This window comes from Ambystoma mexicanum, chromosome 4p, assembly GCF_040938575.1.
Source record: "Ambystoma mexicanum isolate Mex_15411 chromosome 4p, UKY_AmexF1_1, whole genome shotgun sequence".
NCBI classification, from domain to species: Eukaryota; Metazoa; Chordata; class Amphibia; order Caudata; family Ambystomatidae; genus Ambystoma; species Ambystoma mexicanum.
Genome location: NC_090927.1, coordinates 777,372,872 through 777,394,233, shown reverse-complemented (window position 1 = coordinate 777,394,233; position 21,362 = coordinate 777,372,872). Strand labels below are relative to the sequence as shown.

Here is a 21,362-nt window from a genome sequence, read left to right as displayed (position 1 = left end):
GCTGGCTTGCAGTTGGTAGGTTGCGTGCACTGGCTTTTTGCATCCCTACGGGTAAGGTCCAATGCCTGGGATGTTTTCTATGTGACTGTTATATTGGGTGTGTCTGTGTGTTTTATGTGTAGATTTGCAGGTGTTTAAGGCTGCGCGCACTGGCATATTGTGTCCGTAAGGGGGCGGTCCAGTGTCTGGGTTTGTTTGCTGTAAATGTGTGCTACTTGAGTTGGGTGTGTGTTAGGGTATATGATACCACTACATCCATTACATTTCCAACTACAGGAAGATGATGATGTAGAGTTGCAGTTGTGGACTGCATGCCTCAGCTCTTGTAACTAAACTTCTCCCTGCATGCAGTGAAGGCTCGATAGCACAGCGTGTCTTTATGACTAGCCTTACACACTGCAGCACTCACTGAAGGGGGAGCATGTGAATGTCTGCACTGGACTTGAGAACATCATTGCCGCGAGTGTGTCAAGCCCTGCTTGCACATCCATGGGAGTAAAGGAAATGCTCCTCATAGAAACAGGAGAAGGGATGCGTGCATGCTTCGTGTGTGGTAGAGACAACCCGGTGTAGTCCCACACAGAAAACAACCCACTCTTGTATCTGAGGTGTTCACTTCAAGGTCATGGCACTAGCAGAAGCCGATGTGGGTAACCAAATCACGGCAAAAATATCACCTTTACAAAAAATTACAGCAAAAATGCTGTGGTTTGAGCCGGTAAAGTTGTACCCCATCATACCATTTAAGGGGAGCATCCTTTACATGGATTGCAGCGGCAAAACCACAGCCTTTTTGGCGCAATTTTTTGTGTAAACTGCCATTTTTGCCACGGTTTTAACACATGGAACCGTTATATGAAGCAACTTCATCCAGCACTGGCTTTTTATCTGACAACACTGGATCCCGTAGCTGTGTAGGTCTATATTTGCAATATAGAAATCCTAATTAGTGACAACAGTAATACCTTAAAAATAGAAATCTGTGTTGATGTCGGTATTCCAATATTGCATTGTAGCTTTGACCTTTGAGGTATTTTAACAAGTTTAAAAAGATACGTTTGATGTTCCACTGCGCATACTGAGGTGAAGTTGTGTGGTATTCAGTGTACGATCGATGACGGCATGTCCAAAAAACGTATTCAACTCAACAATTTTATTTTATTTACAAATAAAAATGGTGACCAATCTAATGTATTTACACAGTTGTACTTTTCCATAGGATCCCTGTCCGAAAAGGACCCTCTAAACAAAGTGTTTGTTCCATTTCAATTCTTTCACAATCACGCACATTGCCCTCACTTTGACTAAAAGAACATTCCAGACTGCAGGCTTCCCTTTGCCACAGTACAGTCTTCTAACACTCAGCCAAGAACCACTGCTTACTGTCGTATCACTGGGCCTCATTGCAAGTTTGGAGGTAGCCATACCGTTTTTACCGGCATGGCTACCCCCAAACTCGGGTCCGGGTCCCGAAAAATGGGAATTACCGGGCCATTCTGACCTTTGCGGGCCTGGTAATTCCCATTCGCGGGACCGGTCCCGGTACGTCCCCGTTCCCATTTGAGCCCCCATAGGGATCAATGGGAATGGGGAGGATGGTAGCAACGGTCCCGTTAATAACGGCCCCGCGAGCAGAACTCGGAATGTTGCGGCGAGATAACAACAGCGCCGGTAGCACTACCGGCACCGTTGTTGCCTTACCGCAACACTCCTAATGAGGCCCACTGTAATTTTCTCTTGTCCACTTGCCTTCACACCTACCTGTCCTTATTTGGTCTAGGTCCCACATTTCAATGGGGGTACACTGCACTGAAACCGGGTCCCTTTGTGTATGTCTTTTTTTAAAAATGTTTTATTAAGAGACAGTCACCAATTTCCCCAAGAGACTTTTGTCTGTATAACACCCTGTTTTCGAAGCTGGGTCTAAATTGAAAACACTTATTCGCTGATTGTTGTTAGATAGCAAGGCTCCTATTTTAATCAAGGCACAGCTGTACCATCACCGCAAATATTCGTGAAAATGTCATTTCACTAAAACTGGCATTTTTTGTAAAGAAACAAAAGTGATGCTTCTAATTCATGCGGGGGTGTCTTAGTTCCCATCAAAAATAAGTTCAAAAGTTGTTATTGCAACAAAGGTTAATGATGAAATGCACTAGTTTATCAGAGGCCAAAGCAGCGCTAAACTACAGTGCCTCGAGGGTACTGTTATCTGGCCCGAGGTGGGGGAGTCAACTAACAGGAGTTCCTTAGCTCTTCCCTGTGGACGTGGAGCAGTACTGGCCTCTGCTGAGGCCTGTAGGCAGCCTCTCAGACAGTTGTAGGAAAGGACGTGGGCATTGAAGGTAGTGAGGGTCACAGGAAAAAGCAGAGGTGTTACTACTTGTACTGGTTAATAAACTGGGCACTTTTTTGCAAAAAAAGCATTTTCCTGTAAAAAAAAATACATGCGAAAACATGCGCGAATAAAGTCCATCAGTCTATCAGTCTCGCGAAGGCGTAATTGCGCTAATGCCGCAAATAAACTATTGCGCCACACCTCTGATCAGCTATTCCCCATTCTCTGCGTAGTCTCTGCTGCACGTCAGCAGCAGCCCTGCTCGGAATTGCACACGCAGGCCACGCCAAAGCAAAACCGATGCTCTCCTGTGCCCTGTGACATCATCAACAAGAGTGACTTGCTATCGAGAGATGTGTGACAAAAAATAACTAATAGTAAATTCCACCAAAGGACTGGCTTAATCTGGAATATGTTTGAAGTATTTAGACAACAGATTACTCATTTAAAAACAGAGGGACCGCCAGAAGTGGGGCAAGGTGAAAAGGGAGCATCTTGTCCCATCTATAAAATTAGGCCATACTTGGAATGGGGCCATTTTCCACAGGGACTAACCAATCGGGGGACAGCAATAAAAGCAGCCACATACAGATGCATCGACAGAATATCATGTAAACTGACATCTCCACTGCAAGGGAAGGGAGTGCCAACATGGCGACGTCCCATAGGTCCCATGCATGTTTTAACCGTTCTGATCTGATTGGACTGGCGGCTCAGCATGTGTTTAATGCACGTCCCCTCCCCCAAAAGCAGCACTCCAAAACTCTTTGGCCCTCATTAGGACCCTGGCGTTAAGGGGTTAACGGCGCCGTAAAAGGCTGCAGCGCTGTTATCCCCTTAACGCCTTACTCCGAGGTCCCTTTGCGGCTCCCGACCTGAACGGCTGATCTGGACCAGCCGGTAAACGGCTGGTCTGGACCAGCCGTTAAAGTAGGGACCCGCAAAGGGACCTTGATGGCAATTACGGTACCGCAATTTGCGGTACCGTAATTGCCACCTTCCCCATTCCCATTGAGCCCTATGGGGCAAAAATGGGAATGGCTAAGGGCCATGGAGAAAGGGGGAATCACCGCCCCGCCAACCTTGGAATGGGGTGGTAATTCCCCGTTTCTCCATGGCGGACTCCAGCATGGACCATGGTGCTAATAGCACCATGGTTTAGCGCCGGAGTCCTAATGAGGGCCTTTAACTAGCACTTGTGACATGTACCGCCTCGGTGGTACGCACAGAACTTGTGCTGACCAATGCATGCCGGCTCCCCGCCTTGGAAAACGTGTGCTTTGCTGAGCAGACTGTGGAGCACCCGGGGGCCCAAGCAGTCCCTGTCAAGGAACAATATTCATAAAAGCACCGTTATCTTGAGTAGAGGCACTCCATCAAGGACACTTTCAATGGCCAGGCATTCTTTGAGGTATTAGAAAGTATTCAAAAGGATTTCCAAAACAGGATACTTGTGCTTGGGTCCAGGACGCCAGGGGGACTGCGGGTACCCAGTATTAGGATTTTAGCGCAGCAAACATATTTACAATTTGCTGTCAAGTTTTTACCTGCAGCTCAGAAAACACAAATATGTTAAATGTAATGGAAAAATTATGTCCCAGCTCTCACAAGTAAAATATCGGTGGCTTAAAAACTGCATCGCTCTGTGCAAGAGTCGGGGTTTGGATTTGATGGAGCTTACTAATGGTACAATACATTTAAAAAGAGCACTAGGGGTCAAGACTATCGGCCTGATTCATGGAATTATCTGCGTGGAAAATAGGCACTTTGCTTGCCAAACTGCGTGTGAAATCCCATTTGTTGATTCATGGGCTCGAATGCACTGCACTTTTTCGTACTTTCCGTGGATTTCACGCATGCTCGGCTTATCACTGCGACAGGCCGCGTGCCTTGTCCGACATGCCACACAGAGCGTGGGCGTGGCTGGTGCAGAGGGCAGGTTAGAGGGCAGAACACAGAAAATGATTAAGAACAAGGGAAAATGTGGGCGTTACGAGGGACGTCCCCGCACGCTGTCCATCGCACGCCCACTATTGCGTGGAACAATACGTATTCATGGATCCGAGCACACAACCTCCCGGTGGAAAAATGGTCACACAAAGCCCTCATACTATCCGCCACCCGAAGGCATGCATACGGACACTTGCGCATAGGAATCACCACGCAGAGGAAAGATCGGGTGTCCGATTTAGGGGTGCGTGCACACAGCCGTGGTTCCGATCTACATACACAGTGTAGCATGGTGCAGGAACGGTTTACAGGGGTTTAAAAGCAGATTTTCAGAGTTTAACCCGAGTTATGAAGTATCATACGCATGTTGTTGTGGTGCCAGTAGCAGTTATGGGGACCCAGCGCTGCGTCCCCGAAATGCACTGTTCGAAGGGTGCATTTATTTGCGCCCAGGGGAGCATGTAGAGGTGGCTATTCTGGCTGTTTCTGCTTTGCGTAGGGATGTGTCGGGGCGCTCTGGCCATGACTTGCGTACACAGTTACTACGCACAAACAATTCCATGAATATAGCGAGTGCACAGAATTGTCTTTCTCGGGATGCGGCCTTTGGGGATGTGAATGCGCACTTTTCCATGAATCAGGCCCAATGCCGTTATGATACGGCATAGCCTGAACCTATGTTCTGTAAAGTATTTGGTGGCCTCTCGTTGGGTGCCTCAAGTTGATAATATTATTGTAAAACTCAGGTCCCCTGAACACTGAAAAATGAGTTCAATGTTGAGACTGAATGTTCTGCCCCTCAGATGGCGTATGGGTTGGCTAGCCAACACTCGCCTGTGTTTTGTGGATCGGGGGCCATTGAAAACTTGCTACACTTTATGATGATCTGTAGCCTCTTGTCCGATAGTAGGAGATTCTGGCTAAGGGGCCACTTTATTAACCATAATACTAGAATTACGGAAGAGGTAATGGAGTTTTTACTGTGTATTAATGATATTAATGTTTTAATGGAGATTTGTGAATCTGGAAAAGCTCGGCTTGGGAGACATGATAGGTCATTTTAGAGTGGTTTTATAATATCTTATAATGTTTTATGTTGTTTTTAGATGTCTTCTTGTACACTGTTTTATGTACTGGGCTATTTATTATCTGTATTACCTGATAATTGGCGAAAGCCGAATAAAAATGGATTTCTCGCTTTGAGTAACTGCACTGCGGTTTTGACTTTGGGTTTTGATAGTACACGCACTTCTCAGTATCAGCACCAGCCCTTCCCAGAAGGGCACCTTTACTGTGAAGTGGGTGACACACACACTGCTCTCTTTTTTCTATTCACACAGCGAGCATTGGGAGGTCCTTTACTAAAAAGTAGCCTCGTTTTGGTGCATCACCCTCGCCTGTTCCCAGCTGTGAACAGGGTCTTGGTGGTTGGCCTGCATCTCAAATATTTGTATCAGTGATAATGAGGTGTGTCTTTCGCAGAATAGCTCCTGTGGGCAGTTCAAGTGAGACCACATACCCTGAAAACAAAGTGTGCTCTTGTGGACCACAAACAAAGCCACTGCGCCAGTAGGCCCACAGCAAACACAGCCCACCCTACAGTGGTGAAAATAGTCTGGGCATTCTTCTAATTCCCGAGGGTACCACAGTGCTTACACTTTTACACTGTGTTTATATTGGGTGTTACATGCACTTGACCAATGGCTTTTCTAATCACTGATTCATTTCCCTTGGTTTGCTCTAAACAGACTAAGCAACAGGCACTACAATTCTTCAGAATATTGCACCTCCTAATAATTGCCTTCTGAATATATGTGGAGATATGCCCGGCGGTGGAGGGGCACAGAATACGAGGGGCATCCATTCACACTTGGAAGCTAATTCCATGAGACAGGGGTCCCTGGCCGGGAGCCCATGATATATTGTGGACTGTTACTCCCATTATCCCTCTCCATCGACAATGCCTCTAGGCCGGGTGGGAGCTGGGGAGCAAAACCCCTGAGAGACAAATGGTACAGATCTCTGGCATAAGGTTTAAATGAATACACAAATCATCATATGCCTTGACTTTATATATTCTAGTAGGGATGCCAATTCCATGGAAAGTAGCTGAGAGGAACACTTGCCAGGAAATACCTTCTTAATTGAATGGCTCGGCCCATGAACGAGTAAGGCACGCCTGTCAAGACACTGATGTGGCAGACTCATTTCCCCTCCATACAGTTTTATTTACACTCTTTTTTAAGAAAATCTTCATAAGGTTTAGGAATTACTTTACCAAAAATGCTGTTCCTTTCCTTTTAACATTGCTTTGTTTTTCATACAATCTAAAGGAGCACTCAATAGGCCTCATTGCGAGTTGGGCAGGATCCCTGCGGTAAATCCACTGGAATACTGCCCAACTGAGTTACTGTTACCGCCACTTAGTCTGGCGGAATTACCACAGCAGAGTTTCTGCCATAGTAATTCCCTGATTCTACTGATTTTTCAGTGGTGAGTGGGAGGGTTCACCTCCAGGATTTCTCTGGAGGTAAATCCTCCACTCCAGGCTCGAGTAGTGTTAAAGTTGGTGGTAATAGATTTACTGCCAATTTTACCACTTAACACCATGATTGATATGGGGACCGATATCTTTAATGACCACATGCACCTTTTGTGACATGAAACCATGCTTCCCAAGACTGAACTATTTGGGCTCCAATTTTCCAACCCCAGTAGGACTACACATCCAACCAGATGGACGGGACTGCTCAAACCTGCCTTTCAAGTCTGGCCTACTCAAGAGGTTTACCACACAGAATAGGGCGAGGAAACTAACGCTAGCCACTCTGTGTGCCGCCATCTTGCCTATAAGACTTTCCTTGGACTACTTGTTTACTTAAAAGAGAAATTCGGAGCTTACTTTAGACAAGATGTGACAGAAGGCAAACCTAATGAGTTAATAAATAATTGCTTCATAAATACAGACAAGCCCTTGTGATTTAACAACCTGTGCCACTTGTGACACCGGAAACAGGATCTGCTGTAACCCCAATGCATTCTTAGACTTGAGGGATCACATTTATGATGTTAGGCCCGAATGTGACGTAGAAAGAGGCACACCTGCTTTACTTCTCATGATAAGAAAATCATACTCTCCAATTGCTTGCCACGGTGGCAATTATACCTTCTGTGTAAATCCCGTTGGCGTTTTCACTATACTGTTTTTATTCTCCAGGTTTGCAACTGTTCACTTCCCCCAAAGAGGTTGACTATTGAGCTGTTTTTCTGAGGTCATCATATCCCTAACAATGTCTCCGTTTTCAGAGAGAGCACCAACCGTCATCTGTGACGGTTTACAGTGTAAGTGGATACTTCGCACTATCACAGCTTTATGTGCCGCGTGACTGACAAACACAGGTTACAGGGAAGGTCAAGAGCCGAGCCTGAGAAAAGCAGAAGCATACACTGAAAACCAGAACCAGCCTAAGCAACAGTTTTGAAGCAAACATGAGAAATAATGGAGTTTCCTGAACTGATCAGTTTCTGAGTAAAGTTCGGTCCGTTGAGAGTAAGGTCATTTCAAGTACTTGTGTTGGAACACTCCACTAACAACGTCCCAGTCATCATATAATACAGGGGTTACTCGTTAATGGCACTCCTCCATTTGAAAACAGTGGTGCGTTGTGCCATGGCAGAGCATCAACACCCATCTCTGCACCTGGCCGTGGGGACAGAGAACTCTTTGCTCTTCTTTTCATTCAACCAAACGTGCAAGAGGCGTCATTCCCGTGTACCCAGAGGCAGATCTGTGCGTATTTTAAGGGGGTGATGCGCACAGCTACGTTGTAATCTTGCTGCGCGCCGTTCACGTCCACCCACTGGTGGCCGGAATATATGGCAACAACCTTGCGCTTCCATTTCTTCTTGTTCATTGGGTCTTTGAGGCGGATGTACACGCCAGAACCACTGGAGCCAGGCTCGGAATCGCAGTATTGATAGAAGAGGTCACTGGATTCATCGGACACGCCGCAGAAGCGATACACCAGCTGCCCAGGCCTATCATCGTCAAAACCAGAGAAATGGACCCTGCTTCCTGGCATCTTGTTAATCGGTGGGCTAACCCCCAACTCCATGTACTTCTTTTTCTGAGGGCGCTTGAGTTCAAGGACAGCATAGTCATAATCCAATGCCACATCTTCTGATATTTCTTTGAACCAACCCTTTGGGACCTGGATGCTTTTCACCCTGGTCCACTGAAAGGAAGGCTTCCCATTGCTGCTTGCCTTGTCTTTCTTGGAGCCCTTTTGTTTTTTTACACCTTCTGCAGATCTCTTTTCCCTCGATTTTACCCTCAACTCACTGGTATCCTCAACATGGTCTTTGGATTCGGAGGAACCCTTTCTGTTCCTTTTTGATCCCCTGCGCTTTTTGCCACCTTCGCCTTTGGATCGCAACTTGAGCAACCCAACCCTCAGCTTTTTGCCACCTTTAATGTAATCCTTCCCATCGTGGATGCAGTGGGCAGCAGTCAACACATGCTTGGGGGAAATTAGGATCCCGCTGCAGCCGGAGGAAATCTTGACTGCTGTACTGAACGGAAAGTTGGTCATGAACTGCTTGTCTGCAATGCTGAATCTGCTGTCGGTGCCATAGATCTGTCGCTTTCTCCTGGACCGACCTCTGTTGGGGTGTTGCTCAGAGACCATATCTGGTAATAGGCCTTCGACGTTGACTTTGGTCATGGTACGTGTGCCGTTCTCAAACACCGTTTCGTAAGACAGGTACTCCTCCAGCTCAGACAGGCTTGGGGGTGGAAGCCTCTGCTGGCACTCAATGCCACATGTTCCATTAAGCTCCAGCTTGGTTTCGGCCTCAAACTTTGGGCTTTCGAGGTGGACGGTTCTTTTACTTACAATATGAGGAAGTCTACGTAAATTCCAGGTGAAGTCTTGATCTGTTTCTCGGGAGAGGCCAATTGAAAGAAGGGAAGTCAATAGGAAGTACGTCAGGTGTCCCATTTTGTCAACGCTTCTTGTTCTAGAATGAAAAAGAAAAACAATTAGACGATTTGAGAAATGCAATAGTTTGCTCGTTTAACCATCTTTTCAATAGCAACATCTGCCACTTTGTATTTCAAAAGAAACACCCCATTTGCTCTAACAGGAAGATTGCTTAGTTAAAAGAATAGTATCACTCAACATTAAATAATAAGGCGTTTACCCCTACATGACCTACATCAATGACTGGAAATCATTCAACAAGGTGGGTGATCTAGAATACATTACTGGTTTTTTTTTACTTGGTACAATACAAACAAACGTTTTCTTTGCATAAGCTACCGAAATAGCATATCATCTAACGTGATGTTACCTGACATAGGGCCTAATTCCGAGATTGGAGGTAGTCATGGCGCTTTTTGCGCCATGACTGCCTCCAATAACGGGACCGAGTCCGGCGTGGTGCAATGGGGACTTACCGGTCTAGTCCGACCCTGGCGGGACCGTTAAGTCCCCATTGCACCAACCATTCCCCATTCCCATTTGAGCCCCCATAGGGCTCAATGGGAATCGGGAAGGCGCTATTTACGGGCCTGCTAATGGCAGGCCCGTAATTAGCGGCCTGGTTCCCTAACGGGACCCGTAAGGGACGTGTGGTCCGACCACACGTCCCTTACGGTTCCCGTTAGGGGACCTCGGAATTGGGCGGAAGGGGATTACCGGCACCGGTCTCCATACCGGTGCCCGGTATCCCCTACCGCCCGACTCGGAATGACCACCATAATGTACCATGTGGCATTTCAAATAGCCTAATGCAGTTCTTTACAGAGCACCATCTATCGTGTCCTGCAGACACAATAAGACAATACATACAGAACAGATCATGTGACATAGCCCAACACCAAATTGCAACCTAACATAACACAACATAAAATAGCTATTGAAAACCAATTCCAAAATCTCCAATGCACTCATGTCTAAGTCTCTAGCAGGGGTCTTCAACATTTGGCTTGCCAGATCCTTTGAACTGTAACTCCCATCAGCCCTGCCCAACATAGTCAATAGTGAGGGATCATGGGAGTCATAACCCAAAATAACTGTAGATCCCTGCATGTCTCCTGCTGCCTTAGATTCCTTCTATGGGCCCGATTCATGGAATTTTCTGCATGGTAAAAAGGGACTTTGCACACTAAAGCGTGGGAAATCCCATTTGTCGGTTTATGGAATCGACTGTGCAGGACTTTTTCATACTTTACGGGGACTTCATGCATGCTCAGCACGTCTCTTCGTGCAGTCGATCGCCCTGCATGGGTGTGGCCTGCGCAGAGGCCAAAGAAGGGAGTGGAACACACAAAATAGGTAAGAACGTGGGAAAAAATGAGCGTTACGGGGACGGGCTGCAGGTAGTCCAACGCACGCCCACAAATGCACGGAATAAAGCATATTCATGGATCTGACCACGCAAGCTCTCACCGGGGAAAGGCCCATGTTGTCGGGGTGCCGGTAATAGTTACGGGGGCCCACGCAGTGTCCCCGAGGTGCAGGCCTGGTAGTGGGGGACCCAACGCACTGTTTCAAGGGTGCATGTGTTTGCGCCCGAGGGGCACGCAAAGCTAGCTGTGTCTGGCTCTTTTTGCTTGGCGTGAGGCCGTGTCAGGGGTGTTCGGCCACGATTTACATATACAGTTACTTTGCACAGGCAATTCCATGTATACACAGAGCGCACAGTCTCATAGAGGCATTCTCGGCAAGCAGCCTTTGTGGGATCTCTGCGCACTTTTCCATGAATCGGGCTACAAGTCTCTTGCCAATTTAGAAACAAGTTTTTTTCCTTTCATTGTAATCAATCTTAAACCACAATTTTTTTTTTTAAATCCAAATGTCAGAATCCCTTTTGGATATGAGGTGTTGAGTTTTGAGATGTGTGTGTATAATACTAATAGGATTTCTGAGCAATTTGCTGTTTTCAAGATTGCTATTTTATGACACTGAGACCATCTCATCTTGTTTGCAGTGATGTTGTGCTTGTAACTTAAAATTGGTAAATTTGTCACTTTTTGGCTGTGCTGCAAAATGTTTGAAATATCTCTAGAAGGTTGCAAACTATACTGTAGTACCAAGATGCCACTTATTAGAATGTGTCTGCTCGACAAATCCATGTCAATGTCTGCTAGCCAATGCTCACAGCACCAGATGCCCCAAACTCTGCTCATGACTTGTATGACAGAACTGGCTCTGCGGGAGATTGTTTCAATTCGGAGACACAATAAGGACATTAGAAATTGCATTTTGTGAGATTAGTAGCTACAAATGAATATATAAATGTACATATTTATGGCACAATATTTCCTTTTTTCTTGCCTCAAAATTTGGATATCAAGGCCAGAATATCATGCGTGGTCTCTTGTATAACCATGTTGTGGCAATTATAGATCTGAAATATTAATTTGTCCAGTGCAATGTAATTAATTAGCATATGCAGTCCGCTTGATTATTTAATGGACCCAGTGCGCAGTGGAAAACCTGGGTTCTGTGCGCACCGTACATACAGTCCGAATCTGCTATGTAACAAATAATGTTCTTTGTGAACCAAGGGTGGTGACTTTGGGGCACAACTGCAGTAATTTCTCATAAAAAATTCAGACATATTTAAGTTTGGGTCCAACCATTAGTCAACTGAAAGATATTGTTTATCTGGGAAAAGTGAATTAAGGTAGCCAGTTTAGAAAGAGAGTGTATGAAATGTCCAGAAATGCCCGGTCCAACCGATCAAATGTACTCTGTGGCATTCTGTGCTTCAAGCCCTTTATAGGAAAAAACAGAAGCGAAAAATAATCTTTTGTGATTGTTCACCCATGGCTTGGCAAGGAACGCTTTAGTGTGTGCCTCTAGATGGCCAAGAAATAAAGGCAGTCCTGCTGTTCCTAAGGATGTTTCCAAGATAGGGAGGCGATTCCTAGTCTTAATTTTGCGTTTTGTGAATATTGCTGCTCCTACAAGTTAATTGTGGTTATCAAGCATGAGTCGACCCACACTGCATTTGTCAGGTCTCTATATCTTCTTTTCAGAAACGTCTGGTGTTGCAATGTTGTTCGGTGTGAAGAGCTTCCCAGGTGTGCACTGAGTGTACGCTGATACCAGAGTATGGGGAATAATGATACTTGGCATGGATGCAGTTTTGGTACCATAGCTGCCCCTCTGACTGCTCTCACTACTCCTAAGAAACCCAAGAAGGTCTCTTGGTCTGAGGAGTGTTGGAAGGCCTTCAATGGCTTAAAGATTCCCTGTGACTGGTCCCTGTTCTCAGGGCCCCTGATTACAAAATACATGTTATTGTGCAGACAGATGCCTCTGACACTGGGTTAGGTGCTGTACTATCACAGGTAGATGAGAAAGGCAAGGAACACCCGATTGGATTCATAAGTCACCAGTTTAAGGACAGAGAGCTCAGGTGGTTCACTATAGAGAAAGAATGTTTCTCTGTTGTGTGGGCCCTAAGGAATCTGAGGCCCTACCTCTATGGGTCCCACTTCACTCTGTAAACTGACCATACATCCTTAAAGTGGCTCATGAACATGAAGGGAGAGAATCCTAAGTTGCTCAGGTGGTCCATAAGCCTGCAAGGTTTTGACTTCACCATTGAGCATAGGCCAGGTGTCCAACATAACAATGCTGATGAATTGTCCAGAATGTTTTACCAACCTGAACAAGAAGCTCATCCAGGGGTGGAATAGTTCCCCCTGTCCTTGGTCTGTGAGGTACGAGTGTTAGGAAAGATTTCCATTCATGGGTAATTTTGCCTCTAATTAGGAACCCCCTCAACTTTTTGCTGTTGTCTGACAATCCTAGCCTGACTTTTGCCAGTGGAACCCAGTCTTCTGCCATACTCCGCTGGGCTTTTGTTCATTTTGTTGTGGGGAAACTGACATGCCCTTCAGACTGTCAGTACTGGGAGACTTTGTTTCCCTTAGTCTTTCACTTTGTTGCTAGTTCTTAGCACCATTTTATCAGTGCACAATGTACCTTCCAATACAGTGTGCTTGGGTCTCTTTTTCATTTTAAGGCCCTAGTTACCCTCAAATGGTTTCTTGTGAATGTACAAGTGTGCCTTGGACAGAGCTGGTGGCAGCTGTTACTTTTTGTGTATTTTCAACTCTTTTCAATGGTCTATACCATGTTTACTATGTTTGACCCAGGAGAGTGGCCAGTGCCTAAAATGGCCATGCCACAAGGTCCTTTGTTCTGTCATTTGGCCATCTTGTCCCTTTGCCTTCCAAAGGACGAGCAGACGCAGGAAATTGCTTATTTGGTCATGCAGACCCGCGAGCAAGCTGAAGCTTTCTCTGGCTTCTGCATGCCTTGTGTGTGTGCCTCCAGGATGTGGGCTGGAACTGTCTAGTTCCAATACACATCCTGGGTGCCAGGATGTCTGGTGTGCTGGGATGACTGGAACCACCATGGTCCATGATTGGTCCACATCTGGGATGGCTGTATGTGAGCAGATCTCTCATTGGTTTCTCTTTGTTTTGGTGCGAAGGAGATTTTGGATAAGAAAAGGCATCTTACACCCATTCCAGGTCGATCTTCTGAGTTCACACTGGACCTAGTAAGGGAGCTAAGTATCCTGAATCAACGAAGCAGACCCGTGGAACCACTGGTGACCCGCTGGAAGGTTTGGAAACCTGAGCCCGCTGTTTTCCTGTCAGACCCCTGGTTTCTGATCGAACCTAGAAGGCCTACAAGGATGCTTTGACCAATTGGAGTAGTGGGAACAACTATTCTCGCACCTCCAACTTAACGTGTAAACAAGCCTTTTCGGAAGTGTTCCTGGACTGCCCAGTAAACTGACCAGCTCACACAGGACCTTTACTCTGGAACCACTGCCGTCTTGAGTTGACACTTGAGACTTTGAAGACTGTAAACTCTGAGTATCAGGCACTATCCTGCTGGGATACGTACACCTAGCATTCCTAGATCTGGAATTAGGAGAGTACACCTGAACCCGAGCATCCACGGTCACTGTGTCATCCAGGTATGGTGACAAACTTTGTGGGTGCCTTGCTGCTGTGCCCTCCTGTGCCCTCAGACTTTCTGCAGTGGAATTGGCCTGATCCCTTCACCAGGAGCAGAGAAATCACCACAGGATCATCCCTGGAATGCAGCCTCCGAAAGCCGCAGAACCGTGCAACTGCAGGTTTTGAACCTGTGACTGAAGTGGACTCGACTGCCGCAGTTTGGTTTGGACTGCGTCAAGGGTTGGTGAGTACTTGCAACCTTTACCGGTGGCCCCTGGTGCATCCATCCATGTTTACACACGAGTGTCCCATGAGGGCCACTCTTCTTTGTCGAAGTAGCCTGTGCTACCAAGCTATTCCCAATTCTTGGATCCTGTTCTGCCCTCTTGGGGAGACCCTCCTCGAATAGTGGGAACTTATTCTTCACTGCCTTACCCACCTTACTGAGTCTCTACAGCCCCTTGAAAATAAAACGTTTTGACTCTACCGCACAGTCGCGTCCATCAGCACCGAAAGCACTGAAAGCACTTTTGAGCTCAAGGCTACACTTATCTTAGGGACGGGACTGCCTCTTAGTTAGGGATTGAACTGTGAAGGACTACCTAACTAATATTCGAACTGTGAAGGACTATCTAACTGATATTCACAATGTGTGACCCCTTTCTTTGCAGGTTGTGGATCTACTGTGTAATATTCCTTTAGGTCAACTGTTATTGTATATATGTTTGCTAGTTAGGATTGTGTTAGTTTGGTTACTATTGCTTTTAACTCGTTTTTAATTAATTTCTTTAAAGGCCTTTAATAAATGTATATTTATTTTTGATATATACACCTGACTGAGAGTAATGTGTAGTGTTGTTTACTGTGTGTGCTCATTGTGGACTTTTGATCACCCTCACCCCTCCTGAGACCTAGTCTTGACCACCACCAATGCTACCTTGATTGGTCTGGCTTGTTCCAAAGGTTACCCTGTTCCAAGAAACTAGGCTGGCCTTCTGAACCTCTGCCCACCAGGTCAGAGTTCAGAAATCCATCTTAACAGGAATACAGAGCTGCAGCCTTAAATGTGATTATGGCTCCCCTGAAAATGTTATAGAGCAGAAATCTGGGAAGGTAGTAGTTTAGTGGATCATTTAACTGTAGATAGAATTTGGTGATCCTGATATTTATCATTTTATAGTAAACTGTGCAAAACTGATGTTTGCACGTACAAATTCACGCAAACACAGGATTTGTTTCATCAAGTGTGGCATGATTAGATTAACCCAAAAATATCTATATTGTTATGTTTATTTGTAAAATAAATGTTTTTGTCATGTAGGACTTTTCCAGTGAAAAATTGACATGGGGAAAAATGTAAATCCCAGTGGGCGTGCTCATCCCTCCCATGATTTAAGTTTCAAACTCAAAGAGCTTGTCCACAGAGAGTAGGAGAGAACAGTATTTTGTCGATCCAGTTTGATAGACAATAAGCTGGCACCTTCTCATTTTTACATTTTGGGTGTGTGATGAATGGTATATAAAGTGTTGCACAATGGGGAGAGGGACAGCTGCGTGAAATCATCTGGTATAACTATTGAAAGCTTGATGTAGATTTAACATTGCCTGGGAGACAGCCTTACACTACTTGAGTTAGAAATGCAAATGAGATTGCTAAAGCTGAAAGCAGGGAAACAGAGACAGATGATGGGATCTTTGCAAGGAGAGCCAAACAGAGGGTCCAGAAATGCAAATGTCTTTCTTGAGCGCCAAGCCCAGAGATATTCAATCTAATAGCTTGTCCAACAGAACCAAGAGTGTGGAGATCTGTTTGATGTAATGCTTTCCCCTTAATTAGTGGTGGGGGTATGGAAGTAGACCCTTAGCATATTTTGATAATTAATAATTTAATTAATTCCCCTATAGCCAAATAACACAGGTGATTTTGTTAAAGTTCAGAATTAACAAAACCATACCAATTGTGAAAATAACTACAGTCATTTAAAGTGAATGGGTACTCCTAATTTCATTCCAACCCCACAACTCTCTAAAGGTAAGGGGTAGTCCTTGTCTAAAAATGAAAATCCTAACTGTCCCCATTCCTCCGACCCGGCCTTTAAGCAGAGGGGTGCTGGATGTAACTGACTGTCTGGGTTTTTAGTGCTCGGGCAGAGAACTATCTTGCTAAATGAAATGGAGTGAAGTCCCTAATTGAAAGGTGCACTCTATCCTGAGAGTAAGGATGTTACTCCTGATTGAAAGAGATTCTGCATTGCATTGGGGCAAAGGAAGAATGGCTCTATACATCTAAAAAGTATTATCAAAAGCCTGTTGTGTTTTCAAAACTGCTGGCATTTCCAAGTGCACAGGGAAATTACACAAAGCCCTGCATGTGTGAAATTGTTTTTGAAAATAGAAAAATGTTGCTTTTGGTTTAAATCTGAACTTTCACAAGGAATGCCAAAGCTCATGATCTGGTAATGTTCTAAGATAATGTCTAATTTGACATTAAGGGATTTTTGTGTGAGATGAAAGTGTTTAAATATTCATTTGACCTGTATTCTATTTACTAGAGATTGAACAGCAAGAACACACATGCACTGTAATCTCAGATCTTTCTGTACTGTTTATTCCCAAAAATGTGAACTATATGTACTGAATCTTTGTTTTGTGCCAGAGAGAATGTGGCATGTCATGTGAATAAGTGTAAATATAAACATTTTCATAATAATTAATAAAAGTATATTCTTTCTATACTTGGCTTAATGTATACTTGGTTCTTGGCTTAACATTGCTAAAGGGTGAGACATTCACTGATTCTACATGAGTCATAGACGTGGCTAGATAGAATATCAAGGTCTATTTGTGTTGGGCTATTGATTGGGGGAAAGTACTCCCCACATTACGTGTGGTCCCATAAATATATCTCACAACTGTAGGAATGGGTCCCTGTGTGTTATGCACTCTGTCTGCCATTATCATTTAGCTGGCTAGGGCTCAAGGCAGATGTATTCCAAAACCACTGGAGAGGCAAAGGTTCCAGGGCCACAAGAATTGACTGAAACATGGGGTTGCTCATTCTTTTCTGCACAAGATTTTCCACACCAAGAGGGATCACGGTCTGGCATGTTCTACAAAAAGTCAAGTAGCTTTATGCAACCATGAGCTGAAGGTAAGACCATCATATCATGTAAAGAGATGTATAGCACTGGACCAACATTTAGTTTGTTTAGCCCTGGGTGAATAGCCAATACTTGGTCACATAGAACAGAATATCTGTTTTTACAAACTATGCTCTAAATTGAATGAACACACTGTATTCAGTTTTAAAAAGTTATCTTGGAACATTGTATTCACATTGTTCAATACTTTTTTTATTGGTATCAGGTCACCTGGTTTAATTAAAGGATTTACTCCTAAAAACATCAAATTATTAGCATGCCTGAGTTTGATATACATTTGTAAAATGCACATTTCTAAACAAGAGATATATTTTGAAATCTAAACTATTTTGTACACAAAGGTATTTACCATTGGTCCTCAAATAGGGAGCTACATGTAAAAACAACTGTCCCAATCAGAAAAGCTACATTGTTTGGTGAGAGCCTTCAAGACCATATAGGCCTCTATCTCATGTATCTATCAATGTAGTGCTCAGTCAATGTGTTAATAATAACGCTTTCAGACAGCGCTCCATGCCGGGTTTGTCCTGTTTCTAAGCACTGTAGGAATAGGGGTTACTACTACCCATTGTGTTGTTATTCAATTTGTCTACCTGATGGAACAAAGTACTGCTAGCTGGCCCTGTCATGGGTTGCAACTCCTTGTTCTAGAAGCGGAGCACAGGTGTCTGGGAAGCATTTAACTCATGTAGCTATCTTGCCAGCAAGAATATGGTATGCTACGTTCATTTTTTTTGCAAAACACACTATCTAGTGTAATCTGCAGTGGCGGCCGGTATGATAGGGCACAGGGGTGAAGCCCTTCTGTTTACAGCAACATGTTCATTCTTTTCCCTGTAAAAAGTGAAAACCTACATCTCTCCACTTTGTTAAAAACGTCTGCTACAGTTAGGCACAGCGCCACCATTTGGTGGCTGGCAGCCATTGGCATGGAGTGTATTGCTTGGCTCGGGCGCATCCCACTGCAAGCATTTTACGTTTGTTTTGAAACATGGAGCTTGTGGTATCTGCGCTGTTGTAGCAGGCTCTTCTATTAAGGGGCAAGAAGGGCATCAGGTGTCTGGCCCCTCCAGCACTCTTTACATACATAAGACTCGCAAGTTACAGTGCCGTCTGACTGACAGCAAACTGTAGTCAGTCACTTGCTGAGGCTTCATGTCCACAGCTGTGGGGCAGGCCTTACGGGTCAAAGTGTAGCATGAGAGTGGGCGCCAGAGGCAACACACCAAAGCAAGCAGGTGATTAGATCTTTGTATGCGCGACTTGTAGTGCGTTTACATTTTTGTTTCAATTTTCTTCTTAGCGCCTGTAACAAAGAAAATAATTAATATGCATAGTAAATAGGTAGCCTTTGTGTAATGCAATGGAATGTAGAGATTGTGTATTGCTACGATGCCTACTCAAATGGAGTTAAAGAAATAAACACTCAGGTTGCTTGACACCTAGGGCACGATTCATGGCAATATGCGCAGAAATCCCGCAAGTCCGCGCGCCGAGAAGGACACTGCGCTAGCCTGTGCACAGAATACAAAATGCGTGTCCAGCGTATTCATGGAATGTACTACGCAAAGTAACCGCATTCGCAAGTGGCGCCCGAAACATCCCCTACATGCCCACAGGCAAAGCATAAGCAGCCAGAAGAAGCTACCTTTGTGCGCTCCCCCAGGCGCGAATACACGCACCCTTCGAACAGTGCATGGGATCGCCCACAAGCATGCCTGCATCTTGTGGTCCCTGTGCAGGGTCCCCGTAACTGTTGCCAGCACACCGACAACATGCGTATGAAAAGTCATAACTCTGTAATTACTCTGTAAATCTGCGTGAAAATCCCCATAAATCGTTTCTGCACCCTGCTAAACTGTGTACGCGCACCCATAAGTCCGATCGGAACCCTGGTTGTGTACACGCACACCTATATGCATTGAATCACTGTTTGCTCTAGTGATCTGTCAACGAGCCATGCTGTTTGATAGATAAGCCTGTTGCACAATGTTCTGATGTAAATATCCCACATGCGGTATAATCCTTTTGAAATCAGGCAGGGAAACTCACCCTTTCATCCTTACGAAGATGGAAAAATCAGTGCAATTGTGCTAAGGCAATGTTAAGGCAATGTTAACAGTTATTGCCGTTAGCCAAAAGGAATAATTAATGTATCCCATTACCCGACTTACGGCCTGGAGGGTATGCACAGATCTCTGCTCGAAGTGTTGGATTCTCCTCTGCCAGGTGAAAAACCTTACTAACCTCTAACATCTAAAATGAGCCTTTGTCAGATACTGAGCTTGTAATTGAAACGTTTTCACAACCTAAATGTCAAATTTGCTTCTTGTAAATAGCACCAACCAGGCTGTTCAGTGGCCTTTCAACGTGTTGTTAGCTGAAACTTTTAAGCATGCCACTCGAATTCCAAAAATATATGACGTCGGAACACTGAGAATAACATACACATTCAAATAGCTGGGAGTTTACTGGAAGCGTTTTGCCTAAAATTGCTTGAAAGCAGCATACTGAGCCATCGGTGGTGGGGGTCTGATGCGCGTGGCAGAGGAGACGTTCATGACAGCGCCTTTCTTCCGGCCCACCATCCCCGGAAGCACAATGTGCAACAGCATGGTGACTGCTGGAACATTAGGGGGGGCCCAGGGGGAACGCAAAGCGTTTCCCCCGGGGTTATTTTAGGCGCTGCACACAGGCCAACGAGATGGCCTGCGCATAGCGCGTCCCCAGAGGTATTTAAGGGGGCAGGGAAGGTTCGGGAGCAGGCGACGGTTAGGACGAGCGCTTGTCCAGGTCGCCTGCTCCCGAGCCTTCCCTGCATTGGGCCTACTAGCTTAGCGGTTTAGGAAGTGAGGCAGGTTTCTGGTGGGCAGGAGTTAGTTCTTGGTGGGTGGGAAGGTTTAGTATTAATTTTACATTTTAAAAAAACATAGCCAGGGTGCCGTAGATAAGGTACTCCCAACTTTACCTCAGGGTGGGGGCTCTGTGTTGTTTTGCGGCATCCGGTTAGCAGGAGGGGCCCAGGGTCCATTGGGTGTCTCAGCGTCTGGGTTAGACCCGGTTTTCAGGTGGAGGCCGCGGTCACTTGTGCCTTGTTCGGGGGGACGCTGGGGTGTGTGTAGGGAGCGGCTGCCATTCCCAGCCTGGCGCTGCTGCAGGGTCAGAGAAGCGATCGGGGGCTCAGTTGGGCTCTGTGGGGGCAGGCCTGTGTCTGGGAGGAGGGGCTGGCTCTGGGCTTGGAGGGTGTTGGTAGTTTCATCAGGAGCGCTTGTCATCGTAGGCAGGAGCTGCTTCGCGCGCATTACGGCGCGGTAGCAGGTTGCGGCCAGAGGGGTTAGGGGTGATCAGTTAAAGGGGACACGCTATTATTGTAATAGCGCATGACTGAAGGGGCAGCAGCCTTTCAGTGAAAAGGTTTGCTAGTGCGGTGCTAGGCATGCGCCGCTAGGTGGCGGTAGAACTTTTGCATTGGTTTGGTGCTGGGAGCAGGGGCAGCCTCTCGTTTGGGGGGCCTCCCAGCCTCTCAGGGTTAGCGGAGCGGGCAAGTGTTTACAGAGGGTATTTTGGGGCATTTTTGGGTGGGTTAGGTTAATAAAAAAAGAAATTAATAAATAAAACTATGACAGTAATTATATGACAGCCAGTTGCTGTTAGCATTAGAGCAGGTAGCTGGCCTACAGTGGTTAAGGACAGTTTTAGGGTCTTTTTGGCCCAGGTAATTTTTTCTGGCATCATATTGTTTTTTTCCCTCTCTGGTCGGGCAACATGCTAGGGGAGTAAAGGCTCGGGGGCTTTGCTATCAAATATTGGTTTTGGTAGTGCGGTGCACAGGCTGCAGTAGCACTTCTGCATCAAGATGGTGGGACGAGGGACAAACAAGAAGGGGCTCATTGATGCCAAGGCACTGAGGGAGGCCCTG

At 45.6% G+C, this 21,362-nt stretch overlaps 1 protein-coding gene across 1 annotated transcript in view; it reads right to left on the bottom strand.

The window, feature by feature from the left end:
• Positions 1–1,138: 1,138 nt before the first annotated feature.
• Positions 1,139–21,362, bottom strand: part of PRSS35 (serine protease 35) — a 45,722-nt gene continuing 25,498 nt past the window's right edge. Inside the window, exons 2-3 of the mRNA XM_069606329.1 lie at positions 3,522–9,307; positions 1,139–3,103 (exon numbers count right to left, since the gene is read on the bottom strand). Of these exons, the coding sequence (XP_069462430.1) occupies positions 8,029–9,288 (1,260 nt within the window). The 5' untranslated portion in view covers positions 9,289–9,307 and the 3' untranslated portion in view covers positions 1,139–3,103; positions 3,522–8,028. The remainder of the gene's footprint in view (positions 3,104–3,521; positions 9,308–21,362) is intronic.